This window comes from Xiphophorus hellerii, chromosome 7 (genome assembly GCF_003331165.1).
Source record: "Xiphophorus hellerii strain 12219 chromosome 7, Xiphophorus_hellerii-4.1, whole genome shotgun sequence".
NCBI lineage: Eukaryota > Metazoa > Chordata > Actinopteri > Cyprinodontiformes > Poeciliidae > Xiphophorus > Xiphophorus hellerii.
This window is the reverse complement of record NC_045678.1, coordinates 17,565,010-17,588,539: the sequence shown is the minus strand read 5'-3', so window position 1 is coordinate 17,588,539 and position 23,530 is coordinate 17,565,010. Positions and strand designations below refer to the sequence as shown.

The window sequence follows — 23,530 nt, the reverse complement described above, 5'->3', positions numbered from 1 at the left end:
TTCATATTTTACTTTTTCCTTTGCTTCCTTTCTTCTTTATGGTTTCTCTTTTTTCCTTCTGAGTAATTCATTTTATCTTTACTTTCTTCCTTTCTTCTTCTCTTTTGTCATTTCTCTGTCTTCCTTCTTTTTGTTCATATATCCTTTCTTGCTTTCTTGTATCCTTTGTTTCTTCCTTTGTCTCCTATCTTCTTCTCTACCCTGTATCCTTCCTTCCTTCTTTCAGAGTTGAGTTTATGAAGTTATTGAAAGCGTTTTTGTTTTTCATGCAGACCATCATCATCTGAAAGCACTATCAGGTCACTGGGTGTTTTAGTGAAGCACAGATCTGCTTAAAGCACAGCTTTTGTAGAGTCAGGCCGTCAACAGCCTGACTCTGACTAAATCCATTTGTTACATTTTTAAAACTGTAGAAAGCCTCAGTTTTTAATTTCTTTCATTTCTAAGCTTTGCTCAGAGCCTACATATCCAACCATTTGTTTTCCTTCCTGTAGAAGACTGACACATGAAAACTGGAGTGCCCATCTAATATCAAAGCTTTCCTTTTGGTATTATTCAAACTACTTATTTCTGAGTATGGGTATGCCTTATGAGTCGTGTTGTAGCTTTGTGGGCTGGCGTTTCTAATGTGACTGTGCACATTGTGAGGCATGGATCTAGTGTGTTTTATTTGAAGAGCTCAACAGAAAACGACCAGAATCGCATGTTTAATGCAGTCTCGACTCCAACCAATTTGCTGAGGATGTAGCAAACAAAGTGAGCCGACAAATACCTCGTATTTTGACTAGCGCACACCTTATCTCATCAGACATGCATGACTTAAATTCTCCTGCATTATGCTGCGTGAGTTACATATGAATACTGCTCTTCTATTTTTCTATTAGGGCTCCACATGTGGACAAAGTTTCCTCTTCCTTTTTCCACCTGTATTTCTCTCCTGGTTTGGATTTTGGATTTATTCAAGACAGGCTAATCTGAGGGAAACCCAGAGCATGAAAAAGGCAAATGTGCTTCTGTTTCTGTTCAGAGTTTGAATAAAGAAAAAAATAAATCTGCTACATGTGTTTGATTTTTTTTGTTACAGAAGAACTAAGAAATATGTATGTGTAATAAAACATTGCAGGGAGCAGAAGATTAAATGATGCTACATAGAAATGCATCCACATGTTTTATCTTGATTACTTTAGCCCAAACCTTTCTATCTGCTCAGCAACTTTCACTACTTCAAGTTAATCAGATGTGTAATATTCCCCCCAAAATACATTGAAGTTTGTTTGTGATGGGTTAGGGTTATGCCAAGAAGTCCATGCATCTGCAAGACCTAGTGATAGAAAATATTTCAATAAACATTTTGTTTTTGCTACAAAATTTCTCAATAGTCTGCTAAAGAAATAGATGCAAGAACAGAGGAAGTTCACATGCACTCATATAAATAAACATGGCTAAATCCATTGATGATTTGGTTTTATAAGTATGTAAAATATCTCAGTAGATTTATATACATATTACACAATAAAACACAATGCATTGCATACTCACTTTTCTTACAACACTATGTATGTTCTACAAAAGCTAACCAGTGAGGAAATATCACAATAAAACAGAATTAAAAAGAAATCTTTAGTTCCTGAAGGATAGATTTAACATATTTATGTGTTTACCGAGTGTGTCGTGTTAATAGTAGAGAACATCCCAGAGGAGATAAACTTTTTTTTTAAGATATACGACGCTGTTTAAAGATTCTGGTCTTGCCTGCAAAGATGCAGATTATCCATTAATCTTTGAAGGTGGTATTGATCAGTACGTTCATCAGACTTTCTGAAGCTCTTTCCAAATTGTTCTTTAGATTTTGGCTGCTTTTTACTCACTTTACTTACAACCCTGAACATCAGGACTGTAATGAACATTAACCCCACAGTATCTACTTATTGGATCTACAGAGTATGTGATTGGGGGTATCAAATATGTGGATTCCCGAGCTGCTCATCCTCATCCTCATCCTCCTTCAAGAGGCTGGACTCTTGAAGGAGGAAGCTAATTTCAGCCACTTGTACTCAGGATCTTGTACTTTTCATTATTATCCACAAATTGGGCTCATTTCCTTCTTCTATGTGAGAGAACACAGTTCGTATTACAGCAGACCATGCCTCCAGTTTTCACCTATTCTATCCTGCCATTCCTTTAAAATACTATTTTCTGCCAAACTGTGCTAGTGTGTTTGTTTTTTCATAGAATCTACAAAAGAAATGAGAACAAATTATGCCTTTATGCCAGGCTGCCCTCAAGCAGCTGAAAGATCGTTTCCCTTGCCAAGAACTAAGTCCCATTGGTCGTAACGATGCCGTTTGTTCACTAATGTCCTATAACAAACCTCTCAGGCCTTCACACATCAGCTGGATTTATACAGACATTAGATTAAGCACAACTAACTAGTTAGATGACTTCTCATGGCATTGTTTTATTATCTATTTTACTGTAAAGGGGCTGTTTATAAAGCACCACATATTTTATGTTATAATTTAAAATGAAAATCACACATTTTCAATTTACAATTTTACACTACTATTGAAAATGACAACAAAAAAAAATATACCAATGTCCAGACTGTCAGAGAGTCTGTAGAAATAGTTGGTTTAAAGTACAAATCATATGTATTGGCTTGAAAAGAAACCAAATTTTAAACCGATTTGTTCAGAAATTGTGCAAAAATATGTCTAATATTATTCAGGATAAAGAGAAAAAAAAAAACTATGGTTGCCTCAAAGTTGAGGTTTCTCTCTGTGTGATGCTGACCTCCTGTGGACTGATGAGTATCTGCACTTAAAAAATGCATAAATGAAACACTGCAGATTCCAGCACATTTCATTGAAGTACATTTGAAATTTTATGGGCAATGATGCAAAAGAAGATTAAGACCTTTCTTTAAACTATTTTAATATGTTTTAATTATAAGACTGTTGTAATTATTTAAATGTTTGGATTTGAATGCTCCTTTGCCTTCTGTAGGGATCAGCTATTTTCATTCACAAAATCTTATAGAGGCAAAACTGCAGCGAATTTCATCGCTCAAGGCTGAGCTGTGCCGCTGCTGGATGCTGTGACGTCAGTCAGCTGTGTGTGGGCGGATGTGTGGGTGAGGACGACTCCCAAATGAGCGTGTGTGTTGAACGAGAGCGAGGAGGGAATGGGGCGGGGGGTGGCGAATTTTTCCTGACAGGAAGCAAAAGGCGGATTCTGTTCAACTCTGCTGTGCAGGATTACCTTGAGCTCTGAGTGGTGCATGTTGAGGCAGAACAAACACAAACCTGCTTTCAGGCTTCTGCTGACCTTCCGCTGCACATCTGCCAGAATAAATTAAGACTTCAGAGCTGCAAGAACATCTTTGCCCTGTGATTGTGCGTGTACTGAGATGATAAAAAAAGCCCCAATGCTGATGTTTTTACTTTAGTTTATTGCACAAACAGCATTGACAAAATGTACTCAATGTTGATGTTAAGAGAAGTGGAAATTTGACAAAAAAAAAAAAAAAAAGGTAAAAGCTACAACATTCAATGGCGAGTTTTTTGACACATGGGGTAAAAAGTCAGGTCTCAGAGATTAATTTATCTGGAGAGGGTTTTATTGTTGTATTTAATCAACATACGACAGAGTGGTCCAGAAAAAATGAGGCAAAGATCAGAGAACGAGCAGCTAAATGGGTACAAGATCAGTATCAAAATGTAGCACATTACAGTATCAGTTCATAAAAGCTTTTGGACAATATAGAAACACTAAACTACTCGACTCTTCAAGGAATCTTTCGAGAGACAAACTTATTAAAGACGTGTGGTTTGAGCAGAATGTTTTAGCATGTGTAACAGTCATAAATATTTACATGTCAGGATGGTAATCTTTGCATATACTAATAGGAAAAAATACAGTTTAGCTGATGAACTGACTGCATGACAATGAAGTATGTGCCACTAAGAGGTTTGCACTCATCATTGAGAGAAATCTCCATAATTAAAAATGTGCTTAATAACAGATTTTTCCTTTAAATAACCAAAATCTTAATGCTAGCCTACTTTGTGTACTCTAGAATCAGTTTGATGTGTGTTTGGGATCATTGTCCTTTTGGAACCAACTGTATGACAGCAAAACAAGCCCACAGCATGATGCTTCCACCATCACGCTTGGCATTTGGTACAGTTTGGAAGACTCCCCCAAACATGAATCTCATGATTGTTTTTGAACAGCTCCACTGTTGTTTCCTTTGACCATAAAACCTTTCTCGAGAGTGGCTTCGGTACAACTGTGTAACTGATAATGTTGATTTAAATTGATAGGCTTCTTGGTTGTTAAACATAACCCAGCATTTTGTTCCAGCTGCACTCAGAGATTCTCAAAAGCTGACCTAAGTCTGCTTTATCTGAACCAAAAACTAATTTGGTGGTTTTTGGGATCACTGTCTTGTAGAAAATTCTAGTTCCCAACTTCCAGTCATCACTGTTGCTGTAAGCTGAAGTTGTAGGATTAGGAAGTAGTCCAGTTACTTTATTATTCAAATCTACTTTGTGTAATTAACCAGTAATAATGGCAGCAAAGCAGCCCCACAGTATGATGCATCATATTTGACAATTCGTTTGACTTTGACTCCTGATATCAGAATTTAAAGGTTTTCTCTGGGGTTCAGGTAAGCAACGTGGACGATAACGCCGATTTCATAATCGTTTCCAATGCACAGTCGGCTCGATTCTTTGTGATTTTTGGATCATTTCTGATCATTCATTCCAATTATCATTCATTTGAGGGTGAAAGTTTGAGTCAGATAAGATTTCAACAGGAAATGGTTATAGTTAGTTTTAGAGTCCATAAAGCAGGCAACACTGAGCTTTAAAAAAAACCCTTACATTAACTATAGCAAAGATTTGTGGACTATGCTACAACGTCTGAATTCATAAAGAATCCTGCTGAATCCTTTTAATGGCTTCATCTAATTCTTGATTCTAAAATTATTTGAAGTTGTCACATAAGCATTCCAAGATGGAATAAATCAATTAGAGATCAAAAATCAAGATTAATGCCAATGATGAGTAAACGTCTCACGTGCACTGCATCAGACAATCTGATGATTCAAGTCTTTGGTTCGACGTGAGCACCGCCGTTTACAGGCCCCTCCCTCCAAAACAGAAACATGTTTAAAATGGCTTCATTTCCACTTCTCTTCATTAGTTACAAACCACTCCGTGTAAAAGCTTTCAGTACAAAAACTAAACACACAAACGTATGCTTATTTCTTTCAGCAATCGTACGAAACATGGGCTTGGAATCAGTGAACCCAAACTGCTTGGGCGGGAGGACAGGCACCCACAGATACACTCGGTCCTGAAACACGTCTAATATGGCATAAGGTCAGAATGACAGGAGACGAGAAAGGACACATGTTGGACACGAAGGAGAAGGAAAGGCAGACACAAGCTTTAGAAAGGCACAGAGCTTTAGAAACTTACCACTAAAGTAGTGCCAAACACACACTCACTCACGCACACACACCCCCACAGGAGGATCATAACACAGCTTCTTCTATGTTGGCAAAGGTGTTCAGGAAGCAAATATGAGATAAGTCAATGTTTTGCTGCACCCATTGAATCTTGTTAGAAGAAGCTGAGAAGATTAAGTGCGATGTAAGGTAAAAGAGAAGAGTGAATCATTAAATGGCACCGAGAGACATGTTTGATGGAGATCTGTGTTTTAAATTCACATTTAGTAGCTGTTAATCCAAAATGCACAGGAAGCTTTTAGAAAAAATAAAATAAAAGGTGAGATAACAAATGGGAACTTGGACTTAGAGGAGGTTCCTGTTGCCGAAGATGTTATTTGGGTCAACATAGTCCTTGACAGACTTGAGCATCCCCACGCCGACATTGGAGACGGTCTCCCTCATCCACTCCTTCCGAAGTTTCCCCACTGAATGGCAGAAGAGAAAAATAAAATAAATAAGTGGAGGAAGACGACCATGGGGGAGAAACGGCGGAATCGGCATGGCTGATTGCTCAGCAGGCTGCTGGGAGCCAATCAATCTTGTGAGAGTGAGTGAATAAACAGAGGGTGATAAATGCTTTTATTCAGAGAGGAGAAATGTTTTGCATGGCATGATTTATGGAGCTCAGCAGACTATCAAACTCATTAGGCTCTGTGTGTTCCCAGAGGAGGGGCCAGTTGGCGGCCGCGGCGGTCCGTTCCCGGCTCCCTCACTGTTTGAGACCCCCGCTAAAGTCAAACTCCCTCCCTGCATATGAGCACACCGCTCTTTCTGACCTACAGGGCCGAGCTGTCCTGAGCTCTGCTCCCTGGCGTTACCATGACGGCCAAGAAGCTGCCACACTGGCTCTATGTTCCTCTGTCAGCAGGACTTTGGCTCTCCGCCGCCACCGCCGAGCTTCCCTATGAAACCTAAACCTGAGGAGGGAGAGCAGCTTCACCACAAAACCTGGCGAGGCTGCCTTGGAGGTTCGCAGCTGTTCACACACACACACACACACACACATAAGCGCCCACATGCACACACACCAGAGTCAGCGCCCAGTGGATCTGCAGGACCAGCAGGAGGTCTGGTTGGGAACTTTGAAGTATGCTAAAGAAATGAACCAAGACCATTTGCTAGTTCTTGTTGTTTATAAAGTCAATAAAGCTGAATAACTTAAAAATATTTACTTTTTTCAGCATCGGGCAGAAAAGTGAGAGTAATGTGATGCTGAAAGCTGATATTGCTAAGATAAACTGCACAGCAGCCGAGGACTCCCTCTGTGCTTTAAATGGTTTTCCTTATTGTTTGATATAAAGCAGTAGTCCTTAACCGTGGTTCAAGTACAACTGATGGTGCTTCACTGGGCAAATATAAACAAATATTAATACAGGGTTTAATTTTCCTCTGAAGTAAAAACAAAACATTTCTGCTTCACTCCTTGTTTTACAGCCAACTGGAGCTCATTCCTTCAGTATGTAGAATCTAAATGCACATGTTCAAAGGTTAAATCATTTCCCACATCAACTGAGGTCATGTATGAGCAGGGTTGAACTCAGGTGAATCCCCAAAAAGAATTGAAGTTTGTTTTTGTTTTTCAATAAAATGAGTTTAAACAGCAAACCTTTCAAATGTAGAAACAGAAATTTGTCAATTTCTTGTTGAAAAATAGTTCAAATTTAGTTAGATTAGATGGAGGTATCCAGTGAGATCCTCTTCTGGCCACATTTGTAAATGTTTATCTTTCCACTTAACATGCTAATTAATTTGCTTGCATAAAGCTTCTCTGAGAATCAATTTTTGTGACTTGCCATTATTATGCGTGGTGTCAAAAACTGTTGACATACCATTTTTTATACATTAATGTCATTTCTTTCTTACAGATCTTATATAGTAACATTACCTTCTTTCAAACTAAATCTCAGGTTACTAGCTCCAATAAGTGATGATCAAAATTAAAAGAAATAAGCCCTGTAAATATATCACTGTCTAATAAACTTATATAATGTACATATCACTTTTTCAAACTACAGAAATGAAATAATTTAGACGCACCTGTGAGCTTACTTATAGAGAAGCGAAAAAAGATAAATCTCTAACAAATAGATTTATCCTTCCACGCCAAGTAAAGCCAAACTGAGTAACCACACCGTTTCCTAAGGTAAAAGTTTTAGTTTTAAAGAAAAGGATCTGTGGTTCCACTAACATAAGCGTTACTGAAAAACATATTATAAACAGCACAGGAAAGAAAAGAGTATACAAAAATGCCACCACAGTTTGATAAATATAAACAATTCGAAGTTGTGTCACTGAAAGAAACACAAAGTAAACAGAAACAAGAAACTTAAACAGGTGCTACTCAGAGTCAACACCTGAGATTAGACATAAAAGCCTGAAACAGAGTCAGCGTGATGATTTCTTCCTCATCCTTAGCAGGGAGCCGCAGTGTTGAAAGAGTGTCAGAAGGGAAGGACCCTCCCCTCAACACATTACATCCCCATGATATCACACAGCAGCCAGGAAACCCAGATGGGGATCAGCCATGAGGGCAGCAACGCCCGTCTCCTAACAAAACAGGGCCGACAGCAGGGTCACCAGGGACTCTCGGCAGCACACAGCCCTCCAGATGGTGGCAGAGGGACCAATCAGCTGCTGCCCAATAACCAAGAAAGTACCACGCCCCCTACAACAACCTCCTCCTCCGAACTCCGTCTCTCTTGTCCCACCTCCGTCCCTCCCTCCTCTCAGGAAAGAGGAAAGAAAACAGAAGGTTCTGGGACTGCATCATTGCCTCCATCACTGTGATAATTTACACATCTATCTTGTCATATTCTCTCCTTTTTGCTTTCTGTTGCAATCAATCTCCCTAGACCTGGTCTGTGCAGCTGAGACATGCAAAGCAGAGCAGGTAGCTATTTCAGAGATTTCCCCCAACCCCCCCCGTTCCAAAATAAAGAAACAGAGAGAGAAATTCATATTTCACATGTGGAAAAGTCTACAGAAGTTCCGGCAAGGCAAGAAGTGAACTTCTCTAAATTAGGTCATTTATTTGCCTCCTACGGCGCCTTGAAAATCTTTTTTCCCCACATTTTGACATGTCACAACAAACCTCAGTGTTCAATGTGTTTTTATGTTACAGACAACGTACGTAGAACATATTTGTAAAGCGACGTGAACTAATAAATAGCTGTACTTTTTTTGCAAGTTAAAATCTAAAATCTACAAAGTGTGATGTGCTTTTGTGTTTTTCAATGAAGCACCTAAATAAACTCCAATGCAACCAACTGCCAGGAATAACCCCGTCACTAAATATTCCACCAGTCAACGGGGGCACGTTCCAGCCCGCCTCTTTTGTCCCCAGCTTTGTTTTGCCGGTCTGTGCCACATGTGTTGATGCTACACGCTAACAGTCCTGCCTATGTTGTTCTCCCTGGTTTTCCTGAGCCTGCTGCGTGCAAAAGATGAACATAAACAAACACAACATCTCCATTACACCAAATAGGTGGCTGTGGGAGGGAAACTGCATTTACCATCTTTTTATATTTATATCCCGGTCATCAATTTCACTATATAATGCTTCTAGTAATATTATTGTACAGGAATAATTACTGTTATGCTGAAAATGACAGTAATTTTGAGCACTGTGTATGTATTTGCAGAGGTGTGGCTGGATGAAAACAACCTCACATTTAAGAACTGTTAGCTTTAAGAAGCCAACAGTTCTTATAAGAACTTATAACTTATAACTGTAAGTTCTTATAAGTTATGTTCTTATAAGTTCTTGTAAGAACTTATAAGAACAAGTTGGCTTATGAGATAAAGCCAAATAAAATCCTAATAAGAAGTAAAGAACTAGGCCTGTGGGGAAGTGCATAAGCAGAGGAATCCACCCTGAAGTTATGCTGTTCTTCTCATTCATGCAAAGAAAAGAGAACGTTAGATGAGCCCCCGTTCCTCAACACTGCGCCTCTCTAACAAAATGGGGCCAGGACACGAGCAGGAACTATTGTCCAAGAAGCTGCAATGAGGAGTTAATAGATTGATGATTGATGTTGAGGAACTCTTCATAACTACAACATGGTGACCTGGTTACAGATGACATGAGGCCCTGGACTTTTGGGTTTTCAAAAAGTCTAAAATTTTATTTAAAATGCAGATTCTTGAGTTTTTAAATATTTTTGTCAAACAGGAGCGAGGTGGCCAAGCGATGTAGCTGCAGAGGAAGTGTTCAGAAATCCTTCCTCTGCCCACTCAGCACAGCAGTGACCTGTTGTAAACACGGGGCCACAGAAATGTATATTTCCTGCAGTGCCCTCCCACCTCACCATTCTTGACTACATCTGTTTGATACACAAAACCTGCAGGAACAGGCTCCATTTGTCAAGCGCTGATTGTGGGCAGACAAACCGGCCTGTCTGCACTCAGATAGTGAGCCCCGCTGGTATTAATCACAATTACAGAGTGGGCCTCGCACACAGGAGCTGCATCAATATCCCCTCTTCTCCCCCGCTCGTCACCTCCCCCGTGCCGCTCGGGGGTGACGGGGCCACCGCTTGGAGGTCAGCGTAGAGCCGGCGATAACGGCGGCATCATTTACCCCGACCCACTGCCTCCTTTTTATTAGCAATCTTTTAATTTTGAACCCGTCCCCGCCTTCGGGAAAAATTGTGATTTAATATCGCAGCTGATTCACTGCATACTGTTTTGGACAGGTGTGATGAATAGCCTGAAGTGATGTATGAAAACAGCGAGGCGGATGGCAATATAGATAAGGCAACCGATTCGGTTATCCCTGATGGGGCCCATGGAGTCGTTTCGCTGGCCTCCCGCGCTTACGCTTTGCTGAAGTGAACAAACGAGTCGGAGTCATTCATCTGAGCTGCAGGAGCAGATTCTGGACGTGTGAAGAGAAGCAGGGTCCGAACACACATTTAGAGCACGGTCGGCTTCATGGCATGCAGCAGCCCGCATTGCTATCAGCGGGTCCCAGATCAACATGTTTGTATATGATGGACAGAGGACTATCCAATAGGAAGGTTTATGTATATTTGTGTAAAATTTTCAGCTTGTAGTACCTCCATGATGATGTGACAAGCTCCCTCCATTGGCAAGGATTTCTTCTCTAGCTGCATGCTGAAAGTAAAGACCAAAACAAGATCATTTCACTCATGATTATGGAAGAGAGTGAGAATTTCCAACTTGTCCATCAAAGAATACAAAAGAAACCAAAGCTGAACACACCTCCACTTGTTCATACACATGCACCGGATCACTGAGTCCTCTGTAGTTGAAGGCAAAGTAGAAGTAGACACAGGCGCCAGCGTCATACGTCTGAGTTACCCTGCACAAACGGGACACGTTTAAGCAAACTCATTAGTGAGAAACTTAGAAGCTGGATTTTCTAATAGGCTACATTTGAATTTAATGTGTTTTAAATTTTTTTTATCTGTCTGCCACAGCAGGCATAATAGTGATAATGAGAAGGTGGGAGGTTTGACCTCAATTTCATTCATACTAGAAACCACAAACAATCTTAAAGCACTGCCATATTCAGTAGGAGAAAGTCAATTGTCAGAGATCCATCTGCATTGCATTTTAACAAAACAAGCAGCTCAGGTGTTGTAACAAGTTCAACAGCCGCTGTGCTGCAACAAAACTCTCCAGTTTGCGTGTGGTTTTATTTTCTGGCTCTACTCCCCGTGGAGGCGCAGGGTGCAGAGCCCTTGTTCATTTGACATGGCCCATCACGTGGCACACTGACTGTTCTAGAGGTTAAATGGACAAATCAATCATGTGACAGACTGCAGCAGGGAAATGAATGGCTGCAGCATAATCAGGCCGAGGCTTAATCTGCACGCAATCTGCGAGCGGCAGCCTGGTGCTCCTCAACTGACCAGCCAGCCAGCCGTCTGTCTGCCTGTCTGTCTCACTGTCCGTCTGATCAAGGCAACTGGGATGGGAGTACAGAACAAACCATTTCCGGTGGAAACAAATGAGCCTTCATAATGTAATATTCATTTTACAGAAGAGTAAAAAAAAAAAGATTTTTAAAAGAAGGAAAAGAAAAAGTCAAGTCATGCTACTGCTGTATTGTGGATATTTGTATTTAATGACTAGAAAACCCTAACAGAAGTACCATTTTATTTCTAATTGAAAAAGTGTCCAAACTTTTTGACAAGTGGGGCAAAAGTTGAAAGAACTTAATAAATTATGTTCTCAAAAATAAATTAAATACTTATTATTTTAATAAAACAAGATAGATGGATTTTTGAAGGCAAAGGATCTATGAATTATTGTAAAGCCAAAACCCAAAAAGGGACTAGCAATGTCAAAATGTTTTGCGTGGATTTTTTTCTATAGTCTTTAGCAAGAAATATCAACAGGTTATGGATCACTCTCGGCTGTATTTAGCCATTTTTAAAGGAATGAGTAAATCAAAATCTGCTTTTGAATAAAAGTTACTGGACGCTTGTGATTCAGTTTAATATGAAATAATAAAATATTCATAAAAGATAAGTCCTGAATTCAGGCCTAATATTGAAAATTATAGATAGATTTTTAGACCTTTATTTTTTCTGAAAATGGGATCCATAAAATGTTTTTCAAGCAATGCACTAGGGCAAATTTTAGAAAGAGTGAGCAAGAGCAAGACTGCTATTCCACACTGTAGCATGACAGCAGGAGAAGGCCAGAAAATCTCTGCATCTCTAGTTTCATTTGACAATTTTACGTGACACATAAACATCACTTCTGTGCACCTTTAGTTTTCACAGAAAGCTGTTTTTTTGTTACCTGCAAGTTGATAAAGGTGGAAATTGAACTCCTTTGTCTTTACACTCTCGTATGATGCGTGCCTTCACATTCCGGCAAATGTCCAAAACCCTGAAAGAAAATTCATGTGAAAGACATGAAAACTCAAGAGCTCTTTTCTCGTACTACCAAATCTAAGCCCTTTATGCTTGTAAGGAATATCCATATGAATAAATTCATTAATGGCATAAAAAGGGTTAATTTTGTGAAAAAAGGCAGGAAGCCAGGAAGGAGGAGGACAACAGACTGACTGACAAGACGACCACTGAGCGAGAGATTCCCACTGGTGTGGAAATGGCCGCCAGTCCTAAGCATGTGCAGCCGGGTGTGGATTGTGCAGGATGGGGAGGAGGGTGGTTAATGAGCCAGGCACATATGCTTGCCTCAGTGCCTGATCTCTTGGTCTCTCCCGTCAGGCATCTTACACAACAGGGAGCTGCACGTGCTCGTGTTTGTTGTGCGAGAAAGCAGGGTAATAAAACATGTTGGAACTGCAGATCTCACAACATGGATCTGAGGAAGATCAGCGGCTCATGGTATACACGTTACGCCGCCCCCACACAGCACATGTGGTGATAAACCCACGTCCTTTTATATATATGCGTGTTTGCGTGGGTGTGTGTGCGTGTGCCAGCAATGCTGAGAAGGAAAAACAGCCTTTGATGCAGTTGTTTAAATGGTTAGAGAAAGCAGACATGAAGGTGAATGTCAAAGAGAGAGGCTGGGAATTTGAAAGAGAAAGAGGGTCACATCAAGAAAGCAGAGTGGTCTTTCAGAAGGAGTAAAGAACAAAATGCATTAAAAATTAACAGAGGAAAGCCTGCAGCCCTTTTTAATGCACTTACCTGTCCCAAGGCACAGAGGTTTCAAAAGACTCCCCTATCACATAGTAGTCCATTCCCAAGTCCTGTATAGAATACAGTATTAACATTAGGAGTCTGCAAAGTTAATGGATTCAGTATATTTACATGCACCTGGCAGAAATCACTTTTTGACCCTTTGGTCAGTAGCTTCAAAAGATTTTAACCTAGTCAAAATAATTTGTGGGATTTAGTGCGAAATATAGCTAAAACATGTCTAAAGTTGTGTTTTCTATGTAATAAATAATAGTTTTCAGTAGTGGAACAACTGTTGGTCTCCTTTACAATTACTTTAAAATAAATGAAGTTTTTATAAAGTATACTTTACCTTTATAAGGGATCAAAGTTTCTGTTATGTTTTAATTAATAATCAATGACTTTCTTTACTTTAACAGAAAACTATATATCTGGTCAGATGAGAGCAAGATTTGAGTTTTTTTGGTAACACATGAGGTGGATTTTGCCTGAAGCAAGGGATGAATATGTAACAAAGCAACTCACAGACACTTAAGTACGGTGGAGGATCTGTGATCCTGTGGGTCTGTTTCTGTTCTAAATCTATGAACATGTGGCAACTAAATTCTAATACAAATCTGCCGTTAAACAGAAAATAGCTTGTCAACGGATGCTTCAGCATTATACTGCTACAAAACAGAAATATATATACATCTTGTCCTATGACCATCTCAGTCCCTAGACAAAAAATAGAATCCCTCTGTGTCTGCTCCTGATGAATTAAGTGCCGTACTATTTATTGGCATAAGTGGGTTTTATGAGTTATTAAGGGCAGCAGTGTCAAATATAGAGCCACCTAGAAATGCAAAATATATCACAAATTTATTATTTTCTCCATATCTCTGCAGACAGTATGTCTATCTTAAATACTGCCTGGATTAGAATACATTTATTCTAATCTATTCTGGATAAGAATAAGTTCTGATTTTCTATGCCTGCAATATATTTGGTGACACTTATTGTTTAATGCAGTGCATACATGTTTTAGAGGCTAAAGAGGTGGTAAGGTTGCCAAGTTGTGAAGAAACTATAAGTTGTTTCAGTATCAAAACATCGAATGTTCAGATGCAACTTTAATAAAAATCTTGAGATGGAAATACCGTAATTACGGTAATTGTATTTTTTGTCATTATCTGGGGTTTATGTTTACTATGAACTAAAAGCAGAAAGATATTAATGCTTCTTACTTCATTAATCAAAGCATTTCAAAATTCTTTTGTGTTGCTGTAACAGTAGATTAAGGACTTTTTTACACTTACCAGTAAACAAATTTGCCCCCATTTGTATTTCCCTCCAAGACTCTCTCTTTAATAGAAGCTAATCTTTTTAAAACAAACCTAAAGAAAACTTCAATGAATGGAAAAACTCAATCTCTAATGGAAACTATCTGAAGCAAATGTAACTTCATTTGATGAAGTAAATGTCATCAAACACAGCTTGTTGTTATTTGGATTTGCAGAAGTCCTATAACTAGAATGAATGGAAGACAAGCAGGAATCAAGCGAAGAAATTATATTGTGACAGCATCAACTTTGAACCCCAAAGAAGTGAACGGATCAGTCAAACTAATGACTGAAAGATAAGATGGAAAAAATAAGATGAAGTGACAAAAAACTATAAAGATATAAAGCCCCTTATGCCCTCCAATGACTTTTTTTGAATTCATAAATACAAAAAACATTACTTATGATGAAAACACATCCAATAAGTTCCCCTTTTATCTCACATTTAAAATTCAAATTTAGATCCTTGGATAAAGCTGTCAGTAAGAAGCTTACTGAAATGTACACCCGTGCTCATCAGAACGGCCTCCATCAGGACTGACCTGCGTAACTCTCTATTGTTATTGTGTCAGGAGCCACTGTGCCCTCCTTCCACAACATTAGACACACTGATAACTGTGACCGATGGAGGACCTCCTGAGGTCATATTCTGCAGCCCATCATCTTCATTTTCTATCCTATCTTCTGTCAACCCTCAGCCTCCCTGCCCATCAGCTCAGACGGAGAAAAAGCCAGAGCAGTGACCCACCCGGAGGTAAGCAATGACGAAGGTCAACATGTAGCCCCTCTGTCCATTGTCCTCTCCTGCTGCCAAGCCCCTAGAAAGACACAACATGGTTAATATTTAACTGCTCCTTTCTTTCAAGCTTTGTTGCCCAGACTGCTGGCCCTCACAACAGCTGTCCTGGAGCTCGTCACTCCAACAATGTACAGATCAATGCTGCTGCGCTCCACGCATCGCCACAGGTCAGCCACACATCTATCACCGGCTGTGGGTAATCACATTTTCATTTACCATCCAAACTAATCAGGCCGAGCTCATTAGAAAATCACTATATTGATTTTTTTTTTTTTACCCGTCTTCCTGTTTCCTTACACCAGAGGAAAGCATTCCTTACTGGCTTAACCCAAGTAATCCATCACTGACACTTGATCTGATGGGTGTTCACCATTTCTTTGAAATAATGCAATTATGGAGAGGATGCTACATGAGACTGATGCGCCTCTTCTGCTTTAATAGCTTTCTATGATCCAAGGAAGCCTGGAAGTCTGAGCACAAGGCAGCAGAGTAAAACTAGAAAGGAAGGATGTTAGAAATAAGCATCATCCAAGATGAAATCATTGACAGGTGAAGTATTGCTTGAACACTGCGTAACCTACAGAGACAGGTTTTTGACATTCATAAGGTTGATGGTTGGAATGTGTTAAACATTTAAGGTACATGGTAAATACCAAATACATCACATTTATTTACAGTAAAAGCTGAATATTTATGCAAGCAGTTTTTTGGGCCATTTACATCTTCACTATACTTTTTATTTTTTCAAATTTTGTGCAAAACATTTATAGGGACAAGAAGGAGCCAACTGTTGAGTCGACTGTTATCTTCTTTGTGGACTTTTTATATTTACTTTGACAACAAATGAATTAAAACAGATTTCTATAATGCGGTTATGCGACTAATAAAATACACCTTTCAGAAAGAGGCACGGTGTGGCAGGAATCTTATATTTTTGGCCAAACATCCATTAAAGGTTATTGTTAATATCTAATATTAATTCTTGTCGTAATATTCAATTCTCAATTGCATGTGATAATTATTGCGTCATCAGTCATCCACAGTATATATTACATAAATGTCTAGGACACAGCATAATAAAAGTTGTCGAATCAGATGAAGATGTTGTGATTACATAAACTGCTATATTTCTTCAAGATCAAAGCTGTGAGCCATTGTTTACTTTATTTAAAAAACAAACAAATAAATAAATAAATAGAAATCAGCTGCATTAGAAGCTGCAAATTTCAGTTTCCATTGTCTGACTTGTTTGACCCTTAGGTAAAGAAACTAATTTTGAATAAATTCCGTTGAATCTTCAGAGATTCTTAGAAATTGCTGAAAACAAATGAAAGGTAACAGAAAATAAATGGCAAGAGGAGGAGTTTTATTCCCAAAAGAAACCTTAATAGAAATATTTAAAAAAATATTTAGACAAGCCTGTCTGTTTAACCTGCAATGTCTGCTATTATTTAAAAAATAAATAGGAAGTTGTAACTAAAGTATTCCTTTTTATTTTCAACTTCAAATTCAGGTCTTGAACATGGGAAAGCAACTTTAGGTTGAACTTGTTGAACAGGCCGGTGTTTTAAAAAGGAGGGCTGGGACAGTGGTTTCCTCTATAGTGGGAAGTCCCAGCTGTTCAGTAACATGATCAATCATATCAGCTGAGGACTACCAGGCTGTGTCATCTTCCTCTGTGCTGTCCTCAGGGGACTGCTGCTCTACTATCACTTCCCTCCGCAGACTCGCTTTAACATTACAGCTGTGCTGGAAAAAGGACATCTTAAGGTGACTCAACAGTTCACACAGATCCACACTTCTTTGACGCAGTAGTGTGTTAAAAGAGTTTTCTTTTAACCCAAGTCACTGCTACTCCTTATTCTAGCCTGCAATGAGCGAGACTTAGCTTGTTTTCCTCCTCATGTAAATACATTTAAAAGGATAGAATAGACCAAGTGTTCGCACCCAAATTTTGCTGCAATGTCATAAACTTGCTTCTCGTGCTGCAGCACCTTCTCACGGGCTCCTTCAAACAGCAGGGTGGCCACACACAAGCGGTTAGGGTCAAACCCTTTGAACTGAAAGTTAAAAAGGAGAATGTTTTTTATTTTTATTTTTTTTACAGAAAACACCAGAGACAAAGATATCCAAATTATGTTATGGTGTGTGTGTGTTTTTTTTTTTTTACCTTGGTGATGTAAAACTTCTTTAGTCCGTCCAGAAATGATGTGAAAATTGATGATACTTGTGGCTTCAGGGCATGACCTGTAAAAAAAAAAAAATCAAATAAATATTACTCAAGTGAATCAGACACTAAAAAACAATCAACGTTTCACTGGAATTTTCAGGCTGATTGACCAAGACTGATGACAACTGCAAACTCCAAAAAAAGTCCACAGATTCTGCTGAATTTTAACACTGTTTGGTAAGGAAGTCCTTTCTCACGAAGGAAGACTAAAGAAAAAAAAAAAAGTCGGTCAACACCAGTATCTATGAATTTAATGTAAATAATTAATGATTTTATAGGGGATAAGATAATAGTTTAAGACAATGAAAATTTTTCTCCCTTTACCATAAGTCTTAAAAAGAAATTGTAATCCTCCAAAATCAGCACTGGTGCTGTCAAAGCTTGATAAAAAAAAAAAAAAAACGGAGATCACATATTTGACCTCAAAATTCTGTAAATCTTGAACTAAAACTGACCTTTGTCTGATTTTTAGACAAACTATTTCGGCTGCCTCGTTTCCCATTCAGAGAGGCCGAGATGGTCTGATATACAAACCAAAAAAATAGGAAATATAAATAGTAACATTTGAATAACTTCATAACAGGCCCAATAGCTGCCAGCGACAGCAACTATAAATCAGGCAGTTTCCAAAGGGAAGTGGGGTTGACGCAGTGATATCAGTCTTCCTCACCCTCACTTTTTGATTTATTCCTGATCGGACGCACAAAAGCGCCTGTGGACAAGCGAAAATGAGGGGCTGGGGGCCGATGGGATGGTTATCAATCACAGCAGGGAAGTCATGGGTGATGTCACAGAGACTTAACAGTTCATTTATTTCCCCCCATGCCGAAGTCTCTTCATCACTTAGTGTCCTAATTGTTTCCATTCCAAAATTTGATTGTGGGTCTTGGGGTCTCTCACAGCTATCAAAGTCATTAATTAAATACTCAAAAATCCAGATACAAAATGATGCACACATAAACAAAAGCTCGCTTAACTCCTTTCTCTGGGTTTCTAGGTTTCTTATTTATTCCTTTCTTTCAACAGAATGTTTTAGTTAACATATAAATTAAATGATGTAGCATACAAAAAATGTATAGGTGATGTCAATGGTCAGGTATTTGTAGCCAGCATTATTAAAAGTAGAGGGAAAACACTAAAACCAATGAATACAAAAAAGAGCCTTGTGTTTGATGTAGGGGTCAAAGATAAATATACAAAGACAAATACAAAAAAGAAAGGAGAGGGTGAAAAAAAACCATTGGTCACCTCATCTTTCCTACTTAATGCTAAGAAGTGCCTACTCCATGAAAAGTGGAAATACAGGGGAGATAACGAGATCCCTGGGGACGGGGGAACTTTACAGAGATCTCCGGTAATGCCAGATGCATTCCACAAGACCTCAGGAAACAACATCATAAAACTTCAACAGAGCAACTACTTCATTCTGGCCCAGGTTATTTGTCATTATGCCTTCAGTCCTGGTCTCATTTCGTACACATGCTGCGGTTTTGTTGCAAATACAATAATCAGATTAACAATTTGGAGCTGTAGAAAGTGACATGAATGTTTGCAGCACTCTTTTTTTGAAACGTACATTTACATGAATTAAATGTTTGAGAAAACTCAATTTAAAATAAAGAATTTTGCAGTTTAAAAGCTGCCACGTTGTTTGTGTAGAAATGTCATAGATTACAAAGGAGTGGTAAAGAAATAAACCCTTAATCATAACTTCATACTCCATACAAGAAATAACTCAACACACTAAACACTGACCAAAGTGCACCAGATATGTTGGGTACAAATACAAATAATATCTACTTAAATCTACAGAGCTGGTTTATGTGGTAATTTTGAGTAACTACTGGGGTATCAAATCTTATAAAGTGGAACGCTGGATCTTTAAGGCAGCAGTTTTCTTAAAACTAGTTTAAAACAACAGAGCTAACATGAGGGCCAAGCTAGCTGATGGACATGCCTAGTGGCTGATGCAGAATGAACTGTTGGGGCAAAACTAAATGTATTGCTATTTTTTGATCTGGAGATTGAATGCTGCATGATTTATTATTATTATTATTATTATTATTTATTTATTTGCAAAAGCTAGATACTACAAACGTTTGCAAGTTAGTAGTACAGATTTTAACTGAGTAGGGTTGTTTCTTTATTTTTATTATTTTTTTTATTAAAAACCCTAATCAGCTAAAATTATTCTTTCAGCCATGAAAGGTCCATTATTCATAGAAGCAGAGGTTGTCTCAGACCATGAGTGACAAAGCAAAGGTTTAAAACAAGGCTTCACAATTTTAAAACAAAGATGGCATTTTAAGCTACTTTTAGGACCATATACTGCTACTATGAATAGCACAGTTAGCATTATTAGTATAGTAACCTTAATGGGTGTTCCAAAAGATTTCTTTACCTTAACTAAGATTTTCCAAAAGGTGCCAACATTTCTAAATCCAGCAAGTGCTGTTGCAAAGGATGTATTAAAGCGCAAAAGGACAAAACAAAGACTTTTCTCAACTCGGCCTTCCTCTTATCTGTTAATGGTTTCTCCATAGGAACCATTAACTTGACATCTTGAAAATAATTTTTATAAAAGCTTCCTTTCAATTTGCTTCTTATATCTTTGATGATTTTTAAAGCCTCCCACTTAACATAAGACAGAATGCCGAGGCCACAAATAATCTAATCTAATCAAGCGTTTGGTTTCAAGTTTTGGATCGTCATACTCACAAGTAGTCAAAGTGATCAAATACAGTATTTATGGCATGAATAACAACATACTTGAAATATGACAGATTAGAGCATACTATGAAGAAGCAAACTAAACTTACCAAATTTAAACTGTTCATTATCCATGAGCCGTATAGATGCTGGAGCACACCTCTGGAAAGCAAAATAAAGCTCAAATACATAAAAAAAAACATTATATAACAAAAAACAGTGTAGATGTTACAGCAGGTTGAAGGTTTAGATCAGGTTATCTTATTATAATGTAAGAAAACAAAAACATCACTAAACAAGTAAAACATAAAAAAACTGGTGACCGGATAGATGCATACATTGTAACAAAGAACAATATAAAGAAACGATGGCCTTCATACCTGTCTAGCCACCTCTCGAAGGCAGGCAACACCCTGCTCAAAATTGGGGAACACCACAGAGCCGTACTTCTGATACTCTGGTATGGGACGGATTTTAATTGTTACCTCAGTAACCACACCAAGGGTTCCTAGAGGAACAAAAAAACATATTTTGAACATGATTTTTATTTTTGCAACTTGATTCAGATCTGGGTCAAAAGTGTTCATTTCTGTTTCACTTTGTCCTTTATTAGTCATTTGTTTACAATCTACTTGCAAACATTTTTATTTTTTTCTTCCTTCTCTATGTTTGACACTGCTTATTGTGAACATGCCTGAGCATAGGCTTGTTTATGGTTAAGCTACAGATGCTGCCTTCCTGGGACTAATAAAGTTTTTCTGTATCTGAATGCAATTTACACCAGCTGAGCCTTTTAAAGCAGAGTTTAAAAGTATTTTACAAGGCTTTCCGGTACATGTCCTCTGGGTCATTCGTATGACCTTGGTCTCACATTTCACGGTAGGTCTGGTGTTCTACCACACACAGGGGGAAAGCTAAGATTTATCTGCATGAATGCAAGAGGAAATAAAGTGGGTCCCTATCAAGGGCAGTGGGGGCCATCAACAGCAACATATTTACACGTAAAGCAGCCACTGGTTGACATTATGACCTTGGCAAAAGTCTTTTTCAAGTTCCTGCTGAAAAAGACACAAAGCTCTCTTTTAAAACGTTAAGTTAATCTTCCATCATACAGGTCCAACAGTTTAAAGTCATTTAAGTGAGATGCCAGAATAAAGCAATAGGGTGGAGAAGGCTTACTCCAACTCTATAGAGCATAGAGTGTTACAGTGTTGCCCCTCGCTCACCTGTTGGGCCAGATTGTCAACAATCTATTTGAAAGAATACTGAGAAACTTTTCTCTTGGTTACAATAAAAATAGCCTAACTAATTCACAAACTAAATATAATGTTACATAATGTTATAATCCAAGTCTAAGATTTCCTTTATGAATATCAGACTGGCAATATATATATATATATATATATATATATATATATATATATATATATATATATATAGACAGTACAGACCAAACGTTTGGTCACACCTTTTAATTCAATGAGTTTCCCTTATTTTCATGACTATTGACATTGCAGATTCACACTGAAGGCATCAAAACTATGAATAACACATGTGGAAATATGCACTAAACAAAAAAGTGTAAAACAACTGAAAATACCCCTTATATTCTAGTTTCTTCAAAGTAGCAACCTTTTGCTGTGATTGCTGCTTTGCACACACTCTGCATTTTCTTGATGAGCTTCAAGAGGTAGTCACCTGAAATGGTTTTCACTTCATAGGTGTGCCCTGTCAGGTTAATAAGTGGGATTTCTTGCCTTATAAATAGTCATGAAAATAAAGAAAACCCATTGAATTAGAAAGGTGTGTCCAAACTTTTGGTCTGTACTGTATATACGTATATATACAATAAGCACTTTTACCTAAGAGCATCTAACAAATGTAGCAGGTGTTTTCTCCACATGTTAACACTATGTATCAAAATGACAAGCTTGTGATGTGGAGAGCATTAAAATAATTGTAATGTATATGTTGGGTTATATTTGCAGAAATAGGAATCCCTGAGAATAGAGAACCTCATATCTGTCCATACAACACATAAACACACCGGATTCAGAGGATTAGGAACGGTTACCATGGTAAAATAATCTCAGAGGGTTAAGCATTTCAGAATTTTATTACCGTTAAACCTATGTTCAGCAAGCATGGTAAAGTTTCTGCATATCAATTAGACTTGCAGAATATTTTTCATGGTCCCTCAGATAAAGTATCTTTATAATAGCTTATAGTGTGACATAAAATCATAACTTCTGTCAACATTTATGGTAATAATGAATTAGGAACCAATTATTGGAATGTACACCATTTTGTACATATTTTGGCCTTTTAAATCTTCAGACATCATTTTTTCTGAGATTGATACACATTAACAAGCAAGCCATCAAATACATCTGGAAATCTGTCAATCTGTTACTTTTTTGGTGAGTCCTTTGTATTAGTTATGTATCCTCTTTTGACATAAGTGTGGAAATTTACACATATCCTGAGGGGCTCATAGCAAACGCTTATCTTTAAGTCCCTACTTTTCTCTGCTCTTCTATTCTGGCTCAGTCTGTAATAAATACAACACATTTATTTAGATGGATACGTTGATTTCCATATTACTACATTATATTACAGATAACTAGGCATTCTGGATCATATAGTGGCTTTTATGGCGCCTGTAAAGTGGATATATATGCCACACGCTGCTCTCTAGTGGCCCAATGGAAAACATATGATTTCAATCGCTCCTCCTCGTAGGCACAAGGAGCGCCAGAGCATGGATTGGGATTTAGAGAAAGGGGAAATGGAAGGAGGTGGGGAGGAGCTGTAGTGCAACAAAGTGAAGGAGGTTGTGGGAGTGAGGATAAATAGGAGGTAAATGAGAGAGAATACAAAGAACCAATGCTATGATGCAGCAACATTTTGTAAATAAAGTGTTACAAGATTTTCCATAACAATCACCTCAGTGACGCCCTCCCCTCATGTAATAATCATTTGGCTTCAAGCATTAGCTCATTCATTTGTTTCACTGAAAGGAGTTTTGGAGAGATTAGTGATCAATCCAATACTTCTTCCTCCTGGTTGAAACCAGGAGGAAGAACTGCTTTGTATTCAGGCTACTCCAAGGTCAGAGAGATAAACAGTTCCCTTTGTTGTGCAGAGAATGAGCAGATTAAGCTTCCAGACAAATTCCTAATAAAATGGATGTGGTGCTATTAGCATGCAGGGCATAGCTGGTGCAGAGTAGCTGCTGTTTAAGTGGCCTACGGTCACACTGCAGCAAGGCGTTCTTAGCTTGAGGAGGTTGATCATTTTAATGAGGCTACATGGTGGGCT

The 23,530-nt window shown here is 38.3% G+C and overlaps 1 protein-coding gene across 1 annotated transcript in view; it reads right to left on the bottom strand.

Moving 5' to 3' along the window:
* Positions 1 to 3,431: 3,431 nt before the first annotated feature.
* Positions 3,432 to 23,530, bottom strand: part of agps (alkylglycerone phosphate synthase) — a 35,537-nt gene continuing 15,438 nt past the window's right edge. Inside the window, exons 11-20 of the mRNA XM_032567150.1 lie at positions 20,590 to 20,717; positions 20,320 to 20,371; positions 17,441 to 17,517; positions 17,218 to 17,330; positions 15,220 to 15,289; positions 13,159 to 13,220; positions 12,296 to 12,385; positions 10,745 to 10,844; positions 10,579 to 10,636; positions 3,432 to 5,946 (exon numbers count right to left, since the gene is read on the bottom strand). Coding sequence (XP_032423041.1) covers positions 5,825 to 5,946; positions 10,579 to 10,636; positions 10,745 to 10,844; positions 12,296 to 12,385; positions 13,159 to 13,220; positions 15,220 to 15,289; positions 17,218 to 17,330; positions 17,441 to 17,517; positions 20,320 to 20,371; positions 20,590 to 20,717 — 872 coding nt within the window. The 3' untranslated portion in view covers positions 3,432 to 5,824. The remainder of the gene's footprint in view (positions 5,947 to 10,578; positions 10,637 to 10,744; positions 10,845 to 12,295; positions 12,386 to 13,158; positions 13,221 to 15,219; positions 15,290 to 17,217; positions 17,331 to 17,440; positions 17,518 to 20,319; positions 20,372 to 20,589; positions 20,718 to 23,530) is intronic.